Source organism: Ciconia boyciana, chromosome 6, assembly GCF_034638445.1.
Source record: "Ciconia boyciana chromosome 6, ASM3463844v1, whole genome shotgun sequence".
Classification (NCBI taxonomy): domain Eukaryota; kingdom Metazoa; phylum Chordata; class Aves; order Ciconiiformes; family Ciconiidae; genus Ciconia; species Ciconia boyciana.
In genome coordinates, this window is record NC_132939.1 from 15,432,845 (window position 1) to 15,455,657 (window position 22,813).

The following is a 22,813-nucleotide window of genomic DNA, read 5'->3' on the forward strand; positions in this document are numbered from 1 at the left end:
GTTCAGAGCCTCTTTCAGACTATGAAGTTTGCCAGACTAGGTACTGTGAGCATGTACACATATGAATCTATGCTACCATGTTCAATTTCTAAATAATTTTCTGCCTAGTACCGATACGATCATGTGAAAAAAACTCTAAACACTGCCAGAACCTGTTTGTTTGTACTTCATAGACAGCATTCTCATTTCTGCGAGGCAACCGAAAAGCTGGAAAACATTCTGGTCACTGACTTAAAAAAAACTATCATTACTTTTTGAAAGATCTGACTCCTGTGAAAGAATTCCATTAGTTCTATAAATAATGCATGTAGTATATACAAACGACTGTTTAAAAACAGAGAAAATATAGCAGATTTGTTAAGCAATGCATGACCATCAAAACTTCCATGTCTTATAAAGGTAACGATTCGCAAAGGCAGCATATAGGTACTCGTTTATTAGAGATCTTTTATACTAATAATTAATTTCTTCATTAGCCGTTGGTATTTGTCCACATGAAGCACTTGTATCTTTAATATTTTCAATGCAATAGTGTGCTTAATAAAAATAAGAGTAAAAAGGCTTCTTTTTTATTAACATATATTTCAGCCCATTCAAGTTAAATTATGTAGGGAAACCCCCAAGAATTTGCATGTGGTCAAGTCTGTAATAGGACTCAGCTGGCCACAAAGCTGGAACGGTATTGGCCTTGGTTCAAGGCTTGAATTTAACCAGGGAAAATTTTACTCATATATTAAAGGTTTGGTTTGGTGTAGATCCATTTGGCTCACTCACTTATAAAATTACTTTTTCACATTAAAGTAGTCAGTAGTATATTCTCAATACCATAAATCACTGGTGTTAGGTATCACTATACTATGGCAACTTTGCTGAAACAGTTGGGCTTTGCTTTTGGTGGCTTCTGTATTGACCATAACAAACTCTGCATATGTGGTAAATTACACTGACTGCTCTCAAGCCTGGCATTGGATTACAAGAGGTAAAATATTAGACTAATACACATCTACAGTTAAGTAAAGTGAACGCTTTGCTAAATAAATGTTAGATCTGGCCATAATGGAATAGTTTTTATTTATTAGTACTCTCAGCCTAGCAAAAAAGTGTCATGGAAATTTATCAGCCCAGGCAGAAATATCTACTCACCCACACTTTACCACGATGATTGATGATAATGAAAAAACGAATGATATTTTACTCTCACGTCAAAAAATTTAAAAAAAGAAACCCTCACCTCAAGTGAGTAAAATCTTCCCAGGCTGATTTGAGGCTAAGGACTGTGTGCCTGTAAGGTGTTAGCAGCTAGCAAAAAAACGCATTCTCTCTCTCTCCCCCTCCCAAGCCACTATATGCCTTCTTTAGATCTATTTTAACAGTTCTGCAGCTATAGTGCTATCATTCAAATTGGTAAAACATCCGAATGTTTGTGTGTATTACAGTTTGAAGTAAATTGTTTCTCAGCATATTTGGTCTCATGAAATGAGAACAACCACAGGAGAATACAGCAATAAGAGCCAGCCAGTTCCACCCAAAGGTACTAGCTGCACCACAGATTTCAAGGGGTGCACGATGTTCATCGCAAGCTGCTGGCAAATGCCATGTTGTAGCTGCCCGGCTCCAAGCAAGTGAGAATAAGCAGGCACAAGCATTCAGCAATGGCGCAAAACCAACAAGGAGCAGCCCGGTTGTCAGCAGCTGTGTGAAATCAGCAAAAGTCAAATCAATCTGCAGTGACACAATGTTTTCCCCAGAGTCCTGACTTACATCTTATTTTTATGTGAGGCTTTTTCCCAAATTGTAGACTAAGTACAGCTAAAGATTTGTAAAATAATTAGGAGATCTACAGTCTCTCTTGTGCCCTAACAATATAAGCTAGCACCACATTTTAGGGTACGCAGAAGTTCGGTGTGAAACAATTCATGAAATGGAGGCCATTTATGCACATTACTAGATTACAAACTGAAATCTTGAAAATATCACATTTTACTGATGAATCTGTTGTGCTGCCTGTGGTAGGAAGAGGGACGCCTGATATTTTTGGAAACAAGAAGTGAATGCTTTCTCTTTCCTGCTCTATACTGATAATACAGCACTGAAACCGAACATTTTATTTGAATATTGAAGAACTTTCATGTGGTTCCACTTCCAACTGTAAAACAATTAAATAGGCCCTTTAATTTCACTGCCCTTTTCAGACTCCGACTTTTTTCTTTACTGAAAAATACCTTAACTTGAGTTACCGGGCTGGTCCCTCTCTTCTCATTTTTCATCCCAGTGGGCGAGAGTGCCCCTGTCGTATTTGGTGGCTGGGGAGTAGATGGCATTTTGGCTCCAGGAGAAACTTGCATGCTTGCCAGCTGAGCTGCATACAGTTGCTGGAAGACAAGAAGATATACAGTGTATTCCTGCAAAATTCCTAAAAAAAGAAGCTGTAAATGTACATAATTTTTATTGCTCTGCTGTTTCTTCTCTTAAAGGAATTATAGATTTTTTTCAGCACTTTCTTGTCTGTGGCTTTTCCCTTCTTGTCATTTTCAAAGAGAAAACAAAAGACTGGAAAACTCCCACACACCAGTATCTTTTTTCTTAATTTGACTTTTAGCTGGTTTTTTTTTTCCTTCTTGCTAATGATGGTCATTGTAATGAACAAAAGGCTATACTGTGCCCGAATATTAAAAAAAAATTCGCAAAATTATAAGTCTGGTTATGAAAAGGAGGTATAAACCCCTGTCAGAAACAACAATACTTCAGGTCTTTCTGTTCTTACCCAGTAATTACCCACCAACTCCAGAACCTCTACTGGGAGCTGACATAGGAATTGTTTGCTACCAAAAGGCAATGCTGCGTCTTCTCTAGATAGCAATGAAAGTTAAAATAGGCAACAGTGTATGTCTCCATGTCAGTGTACAATGATTGTTATAACTTCTAAAAATGCTAATAAGGAATGTAGGCCTTAAAAATTCCTGTAAATAGTGATGAAAATACAAAAACACCCTCATGGAACTTTTCAAAAAGTTTAACTGAACGATAATAAAGACTTGTACATTAAAATAAACTATTCCTAACCAATCTAAAGTGTTTACTGAACAAAACCAAATAGGTTTAATTTCCTTCCAGTGACCAAATTTAAACCCTCACCTTGAATTAACATCAGCAATAATTCTTCTACCATAAACAGGGAAGATCCTAATCCCTCTTCGATACATAAATCTATATAAACTTTGCTTTATTAGTGAGAAAAAAGCCAGGTGGTTTGTATGTAATTTCCAACATTACTATCATTCAGATGGACAAATAAAAAAAATTACAGTAATCAAAAGCAGACCTTTCAGCACATGTAATTAAATGAAAGCTTAATAAAGAATAATTTGCAAGAGCCAGATGTGCTTATGTCATAATTGTTGCTTTCTTTGGAACAATTTTTCTAATATAACAAGCCTCCACAGAAATGAAAGTTACACAATACTGTAAGCTCAGTGACTCAGTGGCGAGACAAACGCATGAAGGAGGGACAGAGTCAGAACTCTGGGGGACAAATGCAAACTCCTGTTTGTTTATTTGTTTGTTTGCTTCCTGCCACCCCTTTGCAGTACCACACAGAGCCTACAAAAGGATGACAGATTAATATTTTGAAATCAACAGTGTTTAAATATTTTGGCTAAGGTACTATTTTTTCCTGCACTAGAAAACCAGAAAAATTGAAAATAGAAAAAATTCCCAGCTTTCTGTGATGTCCTGGAGAATGAAAATGAAGCATTGTATACAATAGTAAGTGGGGTTTTTTCCCCCTACTACAGGGATCTTATCCCTTTTAGCATATTCTTCAGATCAATCTATGCTTGCTTAATAGGATGCTCTGCTTACGTGAGAGTAAGAAGCACATTTCACAAACTTCTGAAAGCCTGCACATTCTCAGCTCAGAAATAATCAGGCACTGTACTATGACAGAGACGATACAAGAAACCTGAATACAATTGAAAGACAAACCCCAAAGATTATAATAACTTTCTCAGTGTTCTGTACTTTGTCTATTAAAATACTTTCCCTTTTTTTTTTTTTTTTTTTTAAACTAGGAACCTATTTAACATCTGCTTCAACTGTCTGGAGGAGATGACTTAGATTTTACTAAAAGTAGACTAAAACTTTACTGCTTAATGTAGTGTGTATTGCACTTTCAAGAGCGGGAAAGGAATTCTATGTAAAAACAAATCCAGGTTTATCAACTAAGGTTCAAAAGAATTTCCTTCTCCCTTCTTAGGTAAGCCATCAGGGCAAAAAAGGTGGGGTGTGAGTTATTCTTTCTACGAAATTCAGTCTTTCTTAGAGGATAAAAGTCAGTAGTCAATGATGGCAAGCAGCATAGTGTGGTGGGTTGACCCAAGCTGCCAGCTGCCCAGCCAGCCACTCTCTGCCTCCTCCTCCTCAACAGGACAGGGGAGAAAATGAGATGGAAAAGCTCATGGGTCAAGATAAAGCCAGGGCGATCACTCACCAGTTACCATCATGGGCAAAACAGATTTGGCTTGGGGAAAATTAATTTACTTTATTGCCAATTACAGTAGAGTTGCATGGTGAGAAACACAAACGAAAACTAAAATCCCCCATCCCTGCCATTTTCCCAGGCTCAGCTTCACTCCTTCACTGCTGACTCCTCCACCTCCTCTCCCTCCAGCCTGGCTGCCAGCAGGGCTGTTCCTCACACTTTGTCCCTCACTCCTCGCCGCCTGTGCGGCATTTTGCCCTTTCTGGAGAAGATTTTCCCAGAGGTGCTACCAGCTTGGCTGTCAGGCCCGGCGGTGCCCCGTGCTGGGGCCGCTGTGGAACCGGCTGGGTCCAGCACGGGGCAGCCCCTGGCCGCCTCTCCTCACAGCGGTCGCCCTGCAGCCCCGCTGCTGCCAGCACCTGGGCGTAGACACCAGGCATGCACGGCAAATGGAGCTTGTAGCCCAGTTAGCCATGACAAGTAAGCAAAGGTGTGTTTATCATCTCTAAAAGCTGCAGCCCACGGTGTAGATGTATCTTGACCAGATATCTCAAGATCAACACGAAGAGAGAGATGCGTGACACTGGTCAGAGGAGGGCTCATCAGTGACCTGGTACCGGGTTCTAGCAGGACTGGCAACTGAAATGTCCACAGTACTTTAAGGGTCAGAGAGACAGCAACAAGAAAAGTGAGCTGTTATAGTGACTATCTAGGAAACTGTTTGATTTTGGAAATGCGAACATTAAAAGCAGAATAAAATTAGAGTTATACACCACTCCCCTCCCAGTGTGTTGAGGGCTGTATTGGCTGTACTGCAAGTAGCATGAGGAAAAAATGTTTCTAAAGGGAGACTGAGAATAAAAGAAATTTAGATGTTGGTATATGTGTGTGTGTATAATTCATCACTGGGTTACTCCAAGGTCGTCGTACCGGCTTTAGCCTGGCATTTCTATAAATTTGTTTTACACCATAAAAGCAAGTGTAAAAATAAGTAACAGTAATCAGCTTTCTGCTTTGCTTAGACTTTAAAATAAAGCTGTTCCACAAACAAGTGCAAATCTTGCAAGAATTCGCACTAGCGCTAGCAACACTGCCGTGTGGACTGGGAGGCTGTATAAGTTCTTTTAAATACCAGTTTGTACGAGGAGCTAGCCAGTCTGGAAAAGTATGTGCACGCCACCGCTGCAGGGATAAAATGGATATTTTTGCAAATACCACTGTTGTGGCTCGAAATGCCAATTTAGGACCCCACAGTGAGATGGTCAGGTTGTGAAGCTTTTATTTGCAAGATTAAGGAGGGGAAAAAACCCAACATTGAATGAATGCTGATTGTTAGCTTTTAATGGTCAAAAGCAAAAGTTTCAATGGAATTTTTTCATTTGAAATGCTAACCTACTGACTGTTGAGTAGTGACTAAAAAAATTAACCTACCTCAGAAACTGAAACATATCATCTTTCCAATGTATGTCTAGTACATAAAGAGAAGAGCATTTCATATCCCTTATGCCAGCCACTGACTCAGAAGGCTCTTGATTACAAATTAGATATTCAAAACCATCAAGTATTCATGTCTGTTTTAAGAAGTCTTAAAAATGTATAGTCTGGGTTTTATTTTTTTGAAAGGTCACTAAGTTAGATTCTTACAATCCAGTTCAGAGCATCTAAATATAAGTAGTGCTGATTTTGAGTTACTGAGTGCTCCTACATAGTTAACAATTTTGAAAACCAGATCACTTAAGGTACGTGAGCAAGGATGTAGAGTTTTCAGAACCAGGTTTCTTTTAATGTTGTGATCTGACACTGAAGAGTGGGATTCTGAAATGCTGCAAGTCTCACTTAAGCCAATGGCAAGTGAAGTCTCACATTTAGGCACCTATGAATTTACAGGCTTATGGACTTAAGCGCTTGTTCCTGAAACTCTATTCCAGCTGTAATCAACTAAAAATCTGAGGGGAATTTATGGAAGTTGGAGGTCACTATGAGTCTGAATGATGTTCATCTACCTAAAAAAAAAATTACAGACGAGTGGGAAAGCGCTGTACTCAGCATGTGTACAGCACAGCACAAGTACATACTGATTTTTTAACCTGGAAACAGCAAAATTCATACTAAACCTTTGCTATAGCTTAGAGCTACCATCCAAGAAGAATTGAATAACTAACAAAAATAATAATCCAGGGGTGGTGGTGGTTCTGCTTCAGAAATTGCCTGTGGCATTTGATGAATTATTTCCATTTCACTCTGTTTATAAAAAGTATCATCCACGGTCCAAAACTTGTTCAAAAAAACTATGAACTAATAATAGAGCATCTTGACTGATCCAAATGTTAAAACCTTTCTTAACGCTGTCTAAGTTTCCCAACGCCTTTGCGAGATATTTTCACTTTGTGAAAATATCCAGAAGGATAACTGCCTTCGCTGCCAGTGTTCATTCATGCCTTGCCAGAAGACAAAGGCCTCAGGCTTACACATCCCTCTCACAGGTTTCCACATTTTTTCAATAGCTTTTCAACTAGTTTTTTCAACTAGCTTTCAATAATCAAAACTCTTTCATTAGCTCAGGTCCCTTTCTCATATGACTTTTCGCCTGCACGTAGGCCTGTGACATTCCTAGACACGTGCTCTCCCGAATGACACTGAGCACAGCGAATGAGCACAGAGCAAAGCTTTCTGTGCCCCAGATGTTTCCTTTTTTTTTACAGCAGCAATACTGATACTTACCTCTTAGGCTGCAGCATCTGTGTCTGAACGAATGAATAAAGGTGAAGAATTTTGAGAATCGAATGTTACAGAAGTGACACATGGTGAGGAAAACAGAATGGGCCTTAAATCAACACAGTTAAGGGAGGTTTGCACTGACAACAACTTGTTAACTTTGTGACAGGCTGTTTTACCACCTAACACAGAATTATGATAATCATAACCTTCTTACCAGTGGCTTGTCAATGACAGGCTTTATGGAAAAAGTTTGTTTAGAGAAGATATTTCGATAAAAGAGAAAGTGATCAACCGCTGCATAGGAGAGAGACAGTTTCTTTAGATATATGAGCCCAGGCAGGAAATGGAGAGCAGTTGCACTTGTATATATGAGAACAAAAAGGCAAGGGCTCGAGACATTTCAGCTGACTGCCTTGGTGAGGGAGAATTCGGTCACAGCAGTGGGGGTATAATTCAGATGTTATTCTTTGCAGTAGAATTCTGAAGAAACTATAGCAAAGCCATATGTGAAATATGGAGATAACAAAGCGAGTGGTTGCAATAGTCAGTGTAGCAGACGATAATCAAAGTGCAGGTGATGAGGGCTGGCCGAGCACGATGAATTGCAATGGGTGTACTTGGAAGATGGCCCACAAAGAAATTCAGTAGAAGGTGGCTTGATTCAAGGAGAAAGAAGGGATCTGTTCTAGAAACATTTACCCTTTTATTTTGTTTTACTAAAAGATTTATAACCAAAAGGAAAAGACATTCTCCTTTTTCTGTATTTGTACGTTATTTCTCCAAAGGTGCTAGAATTTTTTTTTTTTTTTTCTCAGAAACAAAGGCTAAATTTTATGGACCCTGATTAATTCTGAAGTCTTCCATTACTAAAAATGCAAGTCCTATGTTACATCTTCAACAAATACATTTGCTACAGTAAATGAAACTAAACAATAAAACCACTGAGAATCAAGTGAGAATCCTTATTTGTCAGCATTTTAAATGAATTGTGCAAAGCTGAAATATCTTATTTATAGAGATGAAAGTTCAGCTATTTAGACAATGAGTAATTTGGTTTCTAAAGATGAAAAACTCTAAGGAGTGACTGCAAGTGCTGTTGAAATCCTGCACTACAAGAGGTAATGCAGTTATTTTTTTCCATAGTATATTTAGTACATAGTGTTGCAAAGCTATAATTCCAGAATTTTCCTTCTGAGTAGATAACATGCAATAATAATACTTAGAACTGTCTGATCACAAAGGGTTTTTACAAGCTCACCAAAAGCAGCAACATCTTTACTATTTCCAGTGCACATTTCTGAAAAGAAGCTCTCCAAAACAAAAAATCCTACCTTCAGTGGGACTGCGTATTTTTTATTATTGGTGTAGAGGTGCTTAAAATAAGCTTGATGTCAAACAGATTAAAGGAAACAGTCTCTGTCTGAAAAAGTTTTTCTTCTGTTTGGAGGAAGAATGGATTAGTGCTCAAACTCATGTTTTGGGTGTCATAGATAATAACTATGGAAATAAAGGTTAAGTGCTGACCTGAGCGCGATGTCACTAGTATAGCCTTCAGCAGTTCAGGCAAGGTAACCTTTTCAAAAAGCAGTGCAGAAGCATAAATATCCTGCTCAAAACTTTCACACATATCTTAATCTAAGTGCAAGAACTGTTTCTAAAGTAATGTTAATTGTACTGATTCCTTCCTATTTTTGTGTATAAATGTCATTTTTTGTATTGGCATGTCTTTTGCACCAAATATGTTCAGTGACTAACACTGCAGTTGAGACCTCTACTATAGCACCAAGGTAAGAAATGGGGTTATTGGCTTATGTATATATATATTTTTTTTAAAAAGCACATGCTTGTTTTTCTCTTTGTTTTAAGACGATTTTTATGCAGATCCTTAGAGTGAGAGGTAGGTTAACAGAAAACAACATCCAGAAACACAAGACAGCCTAAGTAACTCATCAGCAGCTTAACCATGTGACAAACCCAGGGGCAACTCGAAGGCAGCTACTGCCTGTGGAGTCTGCCAAGAAGCCAGATGCCATCACCAGAAAAACACCCTCCACAGCTCAGCATCTGTGTCCTAGCAGTACTCTCCACACAAAAGGAAAAGGAGGAGGAGAACGAGAAGGAAAGGTGCATATAAAATTCTTAAAGGAAATGTACATACACATGAAAGCAACCCTTATTTGAATTTAAAAATCTAAACCTTGGAAAAATCAAAGCTTTTGCTGATGAAAACAAGATCCCTTCAAATTAATAAATAGACTATTTTATGCTAAAAGTGTATGTTTTCTTTTGTTTTACAATATATTTGTGCAGGTGCTACCTGTTAAAACAGTGTATTTTATAAATTTGTTTTGATGAAATTTGGATGTCTCAGTAGCATTTTCTCAGTTTGTTCTAAGAAAAATGTTAACAAACCAAAATAAGGTGAGTTTTACAGATCTGCTAGTACTGTGGGCCAGACCCTCCTCTCATTTTCACGTGCCACCACACAGATAATAGTAGCTTGCTATTTAAGAACCAACAAGTATGCAACATCAACTTAACTCACAGGCTCATGCTAAATAACTGAGAACTATTTGGCTTTACATGGGTATATCTGAAATGGTCTCAATCAAGTACAGCTACATGAAGCTGGAGCAACAATTAGGGAGAAAGTTTTTAATTTAGAAATATGATAAATAAGTAGCAATACGCTGCAAAGACTTCTTTTTCTCTACAGAATCCAAGTGTCATCATATATATACATGGTTTCCTTTTAACAGCATCATTCCTTTCTTTCCCCTGTTTGTACATGCCTAACCTATCCATAGAGGACATAACATTCTGATTTTAAACACCCATATATCACCCTACTGCAGAGTCTGCTCATTGTTACAGAGTGTGAATAGCCTCTACTTCTTATAATAATGCACCGAATACCTTTGCAAAAAGGCATTAAGGAGTAACACGAACAGGCAGCTAATGAATTATCATAACTAATGTCATAATAACAAAGATTGTTGCAGTGATTATTTATGCACTTGCTGGCTAATGTGCTCTCAGATTTATTACAGTACAATATGTGCAAACAAACTAACTGTATTTTGAAAATACAAATAAAACATTTTGTAGTCACAGATGGAGTTAGAAGGCTTCAGTTTTCCCTATATGTTCAGGTGTGCATCTACTGAAAAAAAATTCTCAGCTAAGAGAATGATTTTACTAGTTATTCATATTCATTCACTTCAGGTTTTTTGAACTACTAACACCAGTAATCTCAGTGTCTATCAGTTGCTATACTATATGTTGTCAAGGGAAATTTTTATGTGGCCCTAAATTCCACTCAATTCCTGTCTCGTTAGGAGATACACATGCCTCTTTTGCTTCTCTCTCAAGCTGCAAAGTAACAGATACCTAATTTCACCACTGAGTGTCTGCTGGTTCCAACTCCTTTTACTGACCACAAATTCATTGTACTGGTTCAGAAAAAGAAAAATCACTCTCACTACTTCTGCTGCCCTGCTGTGGATAATGGCCAACCCATACCAAAAATAAAAGAATCTTTACACATTTTAGATACCGCAGCTTGTATTGTTGTAGTACTGCAGAGTCAAGATCCCCTTATGCAAAATAACAGCTTTATTTTGTTAAAAGGGCCTAAGTTTAAGTGGACCATGGAATATTTATGGCTCTCAGTAGTCCTTTGAAAGAGTTATCTTATGTTTTTATGCCGATCATGGGTCAGAGGTTCAAATCAGCACTTCTTTCTGTCACTCCTTATATGTTTTACTATAATTTACAGCTCAGCAAGAGGACTCATAAAACAAAAGTGTCTATTTTACTTCAGCAACTAATTCTAGCTAATCAAAGCTTTCCAGCAAAACAACCCAGCATGAAACTCTGCGTGGAAAATATGCAGAGAACAAAGCGTTTTGTCAAATAACACATCTCATGATGTAAACACATATGTCTCTTATAGGAAATTTTATCGCTTCCACATTATCGGCACACAAAAGGAGCATTCTTGTCGCAGACCTGGTGCGACTGTGGAGCCATCGTCATTGGAAACAAGAGCCTGATTAGGTTCCCACACAGATATGAATAGATTTTCTTTTTTTAGTGTAATGCTGCCTTTCTTATTTCTTAAACAGACTAGTAATTGTGGCTGTAAAAACAGTGAATTGTGTTTGGACGACATTTGTTTCTTCATATTTTTTTTAGCTACCCAATGACACCAATTATCCCATATGGTTGTCCTCTTCTGGAAAGTCTGAGTTAATCCACAGCTGTGAAGATGAAGACGCACCCAGCAGGCTCTAAATCTGGTGGGTCTCTTGTCTGCTAATAAAGTCCACAGTCTGCTGGACAGATGTTAAAGAGGATCTGTTAAATAAGTCAGTGACAAAGATCCACACTTCTGCTGGGGAAAATAATTAGCAAAACCATGTCTATTCTTCATAGATTTTCATTTCTTGCCTCATCTTTTGGAGAATCGAATTTTCATTACTTGATAGAAGAGTCCCACAGCACATATAATAGGTCCTGCTCAAAATATGAATGGACTAAACGATCGCATTGGCATGTGTTCTAAAGAAATGACAGACCTTTTTGTCCTTGACTTATTCGTGCATGCTGTGGTTCCTGCACTATTATTTTGTTTAGTTTTATTCATCTTAGTATGGGCTTGTATTGGGCGAGCCTGAATAAGTATTGCCAGCTATAAAATACCTGCTTAAATTTTTAATGTAATGGGAAATGTAAACTGAAGATGAAATTACCATTTGACTAATTTTTCTTTAAATGTTATTAACATTGCTTATTTTTAAATAAAAGATTTTCAGAGAATACATTCTGGCCTCAAGGCTCATGCTGATGTTGAGGGGGGTGGGGGGAGCGGAGAAACTGGAATGAGAAGATACCTGCAACAAGATCCACATTTAGAGACTCACTCACTCACTTTTCCCTATCCCCATCTGTTTATCATCTTGGCCTGACAGCATAGACATCCAGTCCCAAGTCTCTTTCAGTTACAGTCATATAAATTTGGAGAAACGCTACAGAGATAAAATATATGCACCCATGCAATAAAGAACTAACTTACCTTCAGGCACATGTGTATTAAGGTGCTCTTAAGATCATTTCTGTTTCATTTGCAAACTGTATTTTTAATTCTTTTGACCTCATCCTGCTTTGACATAATGAAGTAGAAATGGCCATCAAAACAGCTCACTCTGCTGCCTAAATGCAGGCAACTCTCATTTGGGCATTGTTCCTGAGATCGTGCCCCTTAGAAATCAAATGGCTTTGATTTCATTGAATTATGACAATTAAATACAATCTCTCAGCAACTGCCTGTTCACAACCTGTTTACTGTAAAGCTGTGGGCAAAGCCAAGAAAAAATGCTTAGAGCTCAAATACATTATCAATCACTGCAAGTAGCTAAGACAATGTATATAATTTGGCACCTGGCAGTTGCCTCTGTAATATTCTATTTGGTTCCTCTTAGGAAGTAAAGCCATTGGTTTATTAGTTTTACAGCACCTGAACAAGTTTCCAAGTTATAATGTCACCCCATCACCCTATGAGGCTGCTGGGAATTTTTAATGAGACAGCATCAAAACTGCAAAAGAAAAGGTTACTCTCTGCAAAAAATATTAATTTTAAAATGTATCCTAAAATTTTTATACAATTAAAGTTCAGACAGTACATTAGAAATCTTATATCACCATAGGATATGTGTAATGTTGGCTCTATTGAAATAAAATAACTACTCAGCTCACAAGTGTCAGAATCTTTGATATTTAAATGAGACTTCCTATTTCTTCCAATGTGACCGAGTCAAAAATCTAACCCTGTAAAGTGTAGGTACTGGTCCTAAGTCCCTCAGAGAGAAAACTATATTTCTGCTATGTCAGAAAAGAACAAAAGGCAGGCCGAAAGCTGACCAGGGGAACAGAGTAACAGCTACTAAAAATTTAAAACAAAAAAAATTGAAAGCCTTCTGTAGCGAATATGGAGCTCTTGCTTTCTGAAGAGCAATTCCCTTGGGAAGCCACTGACTGGAGGGAGAGGCAAAAATCCTCCCTGACTTGGTGGTTGTGTCTCACCTCATTTCACTCTTTTTTTTTTTTTTTTTTCCCCTTTCCAAACAGACTGAGTGTTGGTCTGCTGAGAATATGATGCTAAGCCACTTTTCCTGTAGAGTTTTTAAACTGGGCCTCTGAGAAAGGGTTTGATACAATTCAATGACTGAAGTAATACCTTTGTCCATCTGAGCATTAAATGGCCCATTGAAATACAGCTTAGTTAGAAAGAATTTCAGTAAATGGTGCTTTCTAATTTTTTTTTATTATTATTATTCCTCTCCCAACAGATTACAGCCTGGATCTGAAAATGCAGTTCAATCACTTTTGGTTGCCTCTCAGGTCAGGCCTTTAGCCAATGTTAATGAAATATAACCCCTTTAGAATACTGGAGGTTAAATGAGAGCAACAAACTGGTCTTCTCCAAAATATTACCTCATGCTCTCCAAAAAGCTGTAATCTGTTTGGGAGGGCCCTCATTTAAACACATTGGTCTTAACAATGAAAATTTATTGGGGGGTGGGGGAGAGCGGGATCCATGCTAAATGCTATTTCGTCCGACAGCTAGTAATCACAAAACATTAAACACCTATTTCCATGCAATATACCGTGTCTATTGTGTTTAAATAACACACATCATAAAGAAAAGTGCTGCAGCAGACAATTTAGGCTGTAGCAGCACATACAGCACAATTTTCAACTTGATAAAGTGAAACTATAAAGAATCAATGCATAAGTCAGCTTCCATACCTAATATTCTTCCCTGCAGCTATTAGAAGTTCACATTTTTGTCTCTAGTAGGCATGAACATTAGTATACCTTCAATTTCATGTCTTCAGTCACATTTTGTTGTCTGTTCCATACAATTTGACCAGACCATGAAATTGGAAAGTAGCTGAAATTGTCTTTTTTCATCTTAATGATTTTAAATGAGAAAGGGAGGTTTTTCTGCAAGCTATTTGTTTACTGCTTTGTAAAAAGTTTCCTGAAGTATTCCTAACAATTTTACTATTAAATTAGTTGAAAGAAAGCTTTTTGATACACGGTAATTAGTCTTGTCTTTCTGAACATGACTTTACTGTAAATACTCCTCCTTGACTATCCCTTTGTCCCAAGATTCCTTAGAAGAACGCAACCAAGCGATAATTCAGCATTATTGCTGCTTCAGTGCACTAATCGCTTAAAGAGCAGCAAGGACCCTATGTTCACTGCCACAAGGCTCCTACAGCCTCCTGGCCTAAGGCAAGCTTCCCAGCCCAGCAGTATCCAGATGTCAAGAGGAATATCCAGGTCCTGATGCAGCATGCCGCTCCATTCCAGTATGGCCTAAACATCTGTTTCATCTGCTGGCGTACAACCTGCTGAATACACTGAGACTGCTGCACAAAGTAGGGAATTGAATGAGGGTGGGAGTGAAATACTACAGTTGCATAGCTCAGTGTACATATCACTAAAAAAACTGTATGCAGACACAAAAATTAACACAAAATGCTTGGAACCCCAAAACTGGAGTGTGATCATTTGCTGTCTCAAATGGAGCTCTCCGGACTAAAAATCTAGACAAATAGCAGGAAGGACAATGTGATAATTAAAAAAACCCCTTTCTACACAATATATGCTTAGCATTTTCTCTCCTAATGGAAGAAGAGGCCATAACACCTTAGCTTCTCATCTTACTAATTTTACCCTGGTTTAATTCTTTATGGTGTAAGAAAAGGACAAAAGCACAGAAGTATGTAAAACAAGTTGCTTGTTGTGGTTATAACAACTGCTCTTTATACAAAATACTTAAAAATGAGGTGAACCTAGGCATCTATTACATATTTATAATTTCCTATAGGTAGTAACTCAGGAGTTCTAAAACAATAAGCATCTTTTGTCTGAAAGATAGGAATATGTAAACTTTGACATTTTCTCTTGAGGCATGACAAAAACAGCAAGCATTTTAGTTGTTCTAGATTAAGTTCTGACAAGGAATAAAGGAATGCTACCTGTTCTTATATCTTCCACTGTGTGTATCTATTCTCCTGTATTTTTCCTAGCAACAATAATGGAATAGTTGCATGCTACCATGCACAGTCTTTGAGTCATTGATGGAAGCAGTATCAAAGCCCAAACTGAGAGTGCATCTTTTTTTCACTGTATTTTTTTCAAGAAGAGGACCTAATGAGAGGTAGTTTAACCAGGAGTCTTCCTCTGCAATTGCAGAGCAGGAGCACTCTCACAGTGCAACCTCCTGGCTTAGTCTTTTCTCTGGCCAGCCTGGGGACATGGCTCACGTCTGTGCGCCAGGAAACACGAGCACAGAAGGCAGGAGGGACTAAATACTTCTGTGTCCCACCTCCACATGGGGTGAGCACCTGTACCAGAAGCTAGGAAGTATCCCTCAGACCTTCCATTTAAACACACGCCCTGTGAACCTGAACAAGTCACCGTTTTCTTTGTGCTGCTTGTGAAATGGATGCACTGTTACTGCATCACTACAGTGTCCGAACTAGGTATATCTGAATACAATCATAAAGTATTCCTATTAAAGATAAAATTTGAGCATTAATAAAAGTCTGCTATTGTAATAAAATATTGTAAATATCAAGAAAAAACAGAATGCAACAATATGTAAAAACTTCACCAAATGTCTATAGCCATTTCCTCTCAGGAGGATAGAAGAAATGTTAATAAAATCTTTCTCTTAAGTACAAAGATTTGCATTCCTTCATTTAATGCTGTCAGCTTACTGATATGCTACTTTTTGACCACAATTCTCCTGTTATTTCCCATGCACAGGAAAGAACACAATTGACTTATCTTTGTGATTCTCCCAGATTATATGTTGTACTACACAGAAATCAGCAAAAAATCTTTTTTTATGATTTTACAAAATAACTGTGACACACTCCGCTTAAAACTATTATGTGTTTGATTAGAAGTAAACAAATGAATAAAATATAAGTTCATTTAAGCCTAAATACTTTTGGTGGAAAGCCAGTCACAGCAAAGGACAACTGCAATTGCTTTAAAAAGTAATTTTGAGTTTTGAGTGGATTATGTTATTCGACAAAAAAGGTGAAATGTTGAAGATAAATCTTTATGTGATTTTCGTATGTTTGCTTCTATTAGAATTTGCTTTTGGCAGTTTTATAGCATAAATTCTCCCTCATCAAAATCGTGGATAGCACTGAAGTTAACAGAGTAACAAGCTCACCTAGGAAAGCGAGCAAGGACCAGGAAGCATGGCTCCAAAGATACCTGCAAACAAAGGCTCTAGTATTTTAAACTCCTTCTCCTGTATCCAAGGAAAGCAAATAAGGAGCACTTATTTAAAATAAAAATATAACCAGATCTATCAGGAAAATATGAAAATATAACCAGATGGTTGCATCGGAGCACAGTTTTTTCATTCACTTTACACTATCATAATACTACCTTCTCTGGTGATACTGTAAATCAAATTATTCATAGAAAGAATTTAAAATGTTTTCTGATATTCTTTTAGAAGGTCTTCCAAAAATCAGTTTTTTATATCCGTATTGCTAATATAAAGTATCTTTAACAATAAATGTGAGAGGTCTATATGAAAAGCAATTAACTCACGAATTCAGACAGTTTCACACACTTTATGTGTAGAAATGTGCTCTGGGCTAAAGATAGTGTAAAAACAAGGAGCAGCTTAAAGAGAACCCCCGTGATAAGGGACATAAAATTATATGATTTAAAAGCAATTAATTACAGTAAATTTGCTGAACGGATGATAGCTATCAAAGCTTATCAAATTTTGCATTTCAGAATTTCATATATTTATTTTTAAAAATGTTAACAGATAGATGGGCTTTGTGAGAGGAGTCAGGAGTTTCATTCAGGCTCATGTCAGCAGGATTACAAGCAATTATGAGTAACTGCTTGTTGAGCTGTGTGAAATGAGTTGGTGAATGAGTTTCCTAGTAAGCACATGTCCATGTCACTGGTACGATTGCCAGTAATGTAGACAATCTTAGTTGAAGGGGTCTAAAAACATAATTATTCTCCTAATCCTACAGGGCATGAAATCAATTCAGGACAGAAGATGGTTGTGCAATTGCTGCTTCTAATGTAGACCTTCTAGGTTTGTCAACCTGGCAGCAGACAGGAAAACAGAGGCATAAGTAAAAGAAAAAGACATCAGGACATGGAAAAAATAAGTGGCAATAAATCTTCTCTAGAAATATTTCTTAAGATCTGTCATAGGCTGGTGGGTTCATTCACTATCTGACCACCCAAATGAAGAAATTGTTAAATATAACAATTGCAGTATTTCCCTGTTTAGAACTGTACAGATACAGACAAGAAAACTGAATGCTCACCTACCACTGCTAATTGTACTGAGAGGCAAAAGCACTACAATTAAATTTCTACAGGCTCCCATGACAGAATAATGAGACCTCATCCCAATAATAAATGGGTGCAAGTCAGGAAAAAGGAAGGGTCCCATTTTAACTACCTCTCTCAGTTCCCACGTCTGAGTCCCCGCCTTGTGAGAAGATGCCGAGGCAGCTCTACATTTAAGAGCTGAATTTTTGAAAGTGCTGCTTGGGGTTTGAAGCTGTAATGTTTTCCTACTTTTATAAGAGACACAGACAGTTCATATGGTAGCTCACAGCCATTCTATTATTTTCACTAGCAAAAATGGACGAAAGACAGGGATATAATAAATATATACTGGCTCTACTGATCAGGAGAAGCTTTATCAGTCAGCTGGGGCACATCTGGGGAAAAAGCCACTCAGGTGCATCTCTAGCATCCCATTCAATTAACATACCATTAAAAATGGTTTGTCCCTGTTCAGCCTGCTGCGTTACCTGATAAGTCAACATATTTAAAATGTATATTTAAATGCAGAAAACAGTGAAATGTTTTCTTTGTGAAGCAGAAAACAAGCCCAGTTTACAGGTATTTTAAAGGATTAGAAATAATTGTGCTTTACAGGCTGCTTAGCAGATCTCTTACACCGATCTTTTACTGTATATTTAGAACTTTAATGCACTTTCAAGGAAAATTAAATAATTTCCTTAAAGGAAGTGCACACAAAATTATGCAAAATATATTCAAATGGGCTTATAAAACTTACATCTAAAAAAAATTCACATTTGCACCTCAAAACCAGGTAACAGGGAACTTACTATTACAAATTCATTGTAAGCTGATGTATTTTACACAAATAAATGTGAATTTGGCGTAAGCCTGCCATGCTTTCTGAACTGCAGTGGGTGTGATGATATTTCAGCAATAGTGCTGGGACCAGATTAAAATGGTTATGAGACCTCATCTTAGCCCTTCCCTAGGTGTTGAAGACTGCGGTAGAAGAGATGGCCTGTACTGGATGAATTACTATGGATAGTTCACAAATGCGTTATTTAATAAAGCTGTAGACTAGTTAAATCTGGTGACTTGTTCTCTCTCTAGTGTGTAGGAAAAATGATGCAACTTTTTTCAAAGGACTTTACCTCTTTTATTTCTCACTTCACTTCCAAAATTGCCAGTGGATATGACAACACAGTCTCACTATTCCTGCACCTGAAATACTTCTTCATTTGTTATCATGCTTAACTATTTGCTGTAATTCATGCACAACACCACAATACATCCTCTATTGTGTTGACTTCACTAGATTTTGTGAATGATTCCTTTAAGTCTTGAATAGTCCCTTAATACTGACATATAAGCATGTTGTTTTTCTTCCTGTATTCCTTAAGATGCTCCTCCCTCCAGCCTCTTTTTTTCAGGACTGATATGCAAGCCTTCTGTTGTGCCCCATAGCCATATGCAGCCTTCATGCTGAATCTTAATAGACAGATGATTCCAATACTTTCTATGAGTTAGTACACTTTCCTAGTTTCTCAATCCTGTGGGTTCTAAATACATCACAGACCAAATATACACACATCTTGGACAAGCAGGGTGTTGGAGGCAATACCATTCCTATTTCGTCATCTAAAAAGACACTACTCAGTGACAGCAATATCGACACACTGATTTGATGAGTTCTATCTCATCTTCTATAAATTTCCCTTTCTTTCTGAATTGGGTGAGTGAGAGGGAATACTCTCTTATAATCACAGACCCTCCAAAATAAGCCAGGTGATGATATCTTTCCAGTCCACGCATCTTCAAGAGAATTCTTCTGCTTCCTTTGAGCATGCATGCATGTGTGTGTGTATCTCTACACCCAGAAGCTCTCATCTAACCACCCTTATTCTTAGAACTTTTACTTCAGATGAAAGGTGAGTTATTAAGTTTTCTTTGTCTGTAGCAATTAGTCAGGAAGGAATGATGATACAGAAGTGTATTATTTTCCTTTATGTGTAGACCTGACTTAAAGACATTTTTGTCTTTAATCTGGTTGCTGCTAAGTTCCTAAACATCCAGATATGTTAACACCTTCACAGGAAAAAAATCCTTCGTGTTTGTAATTTGTAGCCAATTTAAGCAGCTTGCTCTATGGTTATCAGAAGTAATAAAATTCCAGAAACATATTCACTTGCAGCTAATTCCTGTAAGGCATACACCATATACATTTATAGAAAGCTTGAAGGAATCCAACTGCCAGCTCAGAGTATGCCTCACAGTCAGCCTATTCCCCAAAGGGATGCCACAGTTTTAAAAGAGCTTTAAAAAACGTGCTCGTCCCCTGATGGCACTCTGTAGTACTGGTGCCTCTGGTGCTCTGTCAGTAAATGCAGCAGTAACTTATTTGCTTCTTACTGGCTTCTGAGTGAATATATACCCCAGGGAGGGAGCTTTGCAAAGCACAATTATTTTAAAATAGAGCCTGGGCTTTCAGTGAGGGGCAGCCAGTGGTTCAGGCAGTGAGAACATCTTGTTGACGCTGGGGGCTCAGCCTCCTCCAGTCACTTGGGCTCAAGTTTCTGCCTTGATACAGAATGAAGAGACACAGGAAACCTCCTGCAATTCAGGCTATAAGGATGACATCCTTTTAAACATACAAGTTTCCTGATAAGTGAGTTTATGTCTGTGCCATTTATGATCTCAATGGTAAATTCTCCCTGGAACAGAGCATATGGGCCTGGAAGGCAGCTGTCCTGCTTGGTAAGATCTAAAGGTGCAAAAGATGGGACTCATGCCAGGAGCCTGATCCCTAGCTGCCAGATTGAAAAGTCTTCCCTCCTGGGAGAAGAGAGCAGGCGCAGGATGGGAGCACTTCCCAAGGTGGAGGAGGGGTTGGTCATCTGAAGGGAACAGAAACAGAGAGCTATGCCAGACTGGGTGACAGTCTGGTGGCTAGTGTCCTTCCTGCAATGGGGGGAAACACAAGCCCAGGACTGGATTTAGGCTTGCCACATCCAAGACAAGTACTAGAACTGCTACAGACTATAGAAACAGTCTCTTTCTTAAACATTCCTATAAATTTTTTATTAAATAATGTGACACTGTTCCATTAAGCAAGAATGAGAGTAACAAAGGCATGCTGTTTAAAGCAGTCATTGGAGACGCGGGGCATTAAATGGGTGAGAAAAGGGTCTTGCAGCTCCAATGCTGCTGTACCAGGCTGATTACTCTAGCTAACCCTTTTGTTTGTTTGTTTGTCTGTCCATTCCTACTAACTTGAAGAGAACAGGGAGACTCCCTCTCATTTTGAGCAGGGATGCCATTACTGGGGGAGCTAGGAAAATCCACCTGGCAAAAATTTCATCAGAATTGATATTTTACTGCAAAAAGTCTCAATTTTGATGCGCTGTCTTTTCCTGATGAAAATCACTTGGCCAGATAATTCAGGGCTGAAGCTGAGAAGGAGTGGGAGAAGACGGAGTATTAAGAAATTCTGCCAAGAAAGGAGGTCATATGGTAAAATATTGACTCAATGACATCATTTTCATTGATACTGCCACTGATATAATTCAACTTGATAACACAGATATTACATACAGAGACATAAACATTCAAGTAGGGAAAGGCACAAGTATAACTATTTCATTGATTTTAATTAAATTTTCCTAAGTATTGCAAGGTTGGCATATTTTTAATTTTATTTTCATTAAAGGGCTTGCTTGGTCTCTCAGAGCCCTAATAAAATCTTCTTTCAACCTCTTTCCTTCCTCTGCTACAACCTAAATTTCCACATAAGAAAAGGACCAAAATATTTAATTTGCTCCTTCCATATACTGAAATTTGCACACACCATTCCCTTAATTTAGGCCACTATTCACTGTATCATAATAAGGAACATTCTGTTAAAATATGCCCACCTAGAGCTCAGTAGTCTTTGAATGCTAGATAAAATCATTCTATAAGGCTAATGAAGACAGAAACTCTGCCTGTAACAATATTAAGTTTGTTTTCTCTAGTGATTCGAAGAAGTGAGCAATCTGTCAGTAATACATTGAGGGAAATTACTTGTCTTGTAGGAATTCCCGCTGACAGTCACTCACTCACAGTGCTGACCCAAACATCTACCCGCTGACAAACAAATTACAGTGTCTAACTTTGAAAAGGTAACTAGCTGTTTTTAATTTTGATTGGTCTCACCAAATCTCTTTCACAATCCCCATTCTTCATTGTGTTAAAAAAATTTTTAAAAGGAAAACCCCGTGGTTTTTGCATTTGAAAAAATTATTATTGCCTACATCCGAGAGTGTTATGTCAGATAAAACTGTTAAACTGTGTCTAACCAACATTAAGACTGGCAGCTCTGCCAGTGACTGACTGGGTGAGTGAACACATTACTGAGACAGCATTGTAGAAATTAATTTTCTTCAATAAAGTGATTTTTAAGGCTCATATATTTCACAATCTAAACATATGTCACTGTTTCATAAACAAAATAAATGGATTAAAATAATACATTACCAATGTGCTGACACATGGAGATATTTTAATTAGAAATACTTAAGCTGCGTGATATTTAACTGCTATATTTGTTGAAGAGGAGCATGCATCATTTAATAAGACATAAGGCAGGTACATCGCTTTGCGTGATGTGGTACCAGAGTGGGACCAAATCACCTCCAGTGTAAGCTATCACTATCAGATCACGTTAGCCCCAGTAAAAAATTGCTTTAAGATTACAACATATAGAGGAAACTCCATAAGAGGAACAGTCCACTAAAACAACTTTTTCATTGAAATAATAAGTCACCAAGATTCTAGTTCCCGAGAATAATATTTCTTCATAAAAGGACACATTTAACATCTTAGCTATTTAAAGGCCATATTTACATGACTGTCACATTACATTGGCCTCTTTCCTGCACATTCTTCTTGACTTACTTTAAGGACCAGCACTAAAATAGCTGAGGAAAGCAAATGTCAACTATGTCCTGAAATTTATATGTGTGAGAGAATTGGAATAAGTAGAAATGTAATATATTGTTTACTGTACCGAGTGCCCTCTGTTCTCTAAAGGTCAAAAGCATTGTAACCTTAGAGTTACAGTTTCTGATTGTTCCCAGGGTTAAATACATTATCAAAATTAATGGTTCAAACCCCTCAACCTTCAGATATATGAGTATTCATGCCTCCATCTGCTGAACTGTTCAACTAAAAATAGCATTCTTTGGCCTTCCC

At 37.8% G+C, this 22,813-nt stretch overlaps 1 protein-coding gene across 10 annotated transcripts in view; it reads right to left on the reverse strand.

Annotated features, from left to right (window-relative positions):
• The window catches only part of SOX6 (SRY-box transcription factor 6), a 378,993-nt gene that overhangs the window by 66,719 nt on the left and 289,461 nt on the right, over positions 1–22,813 (reverse strand). For all 10 annotated transcript variants that reach the window (XM_072864495.1, XM_072864498.1, XM_072864499.1 and 7 more), the window contains one exon: positions 2,223–2,372. In XM_072864495.1, coding sequence (XP_072720596.1) covers positions 2,223–2,372 — 150 coding nt within the window. The remainder of the gene's footprint in view (positions 1–2,222; positions 2,373–22,813) is intronic.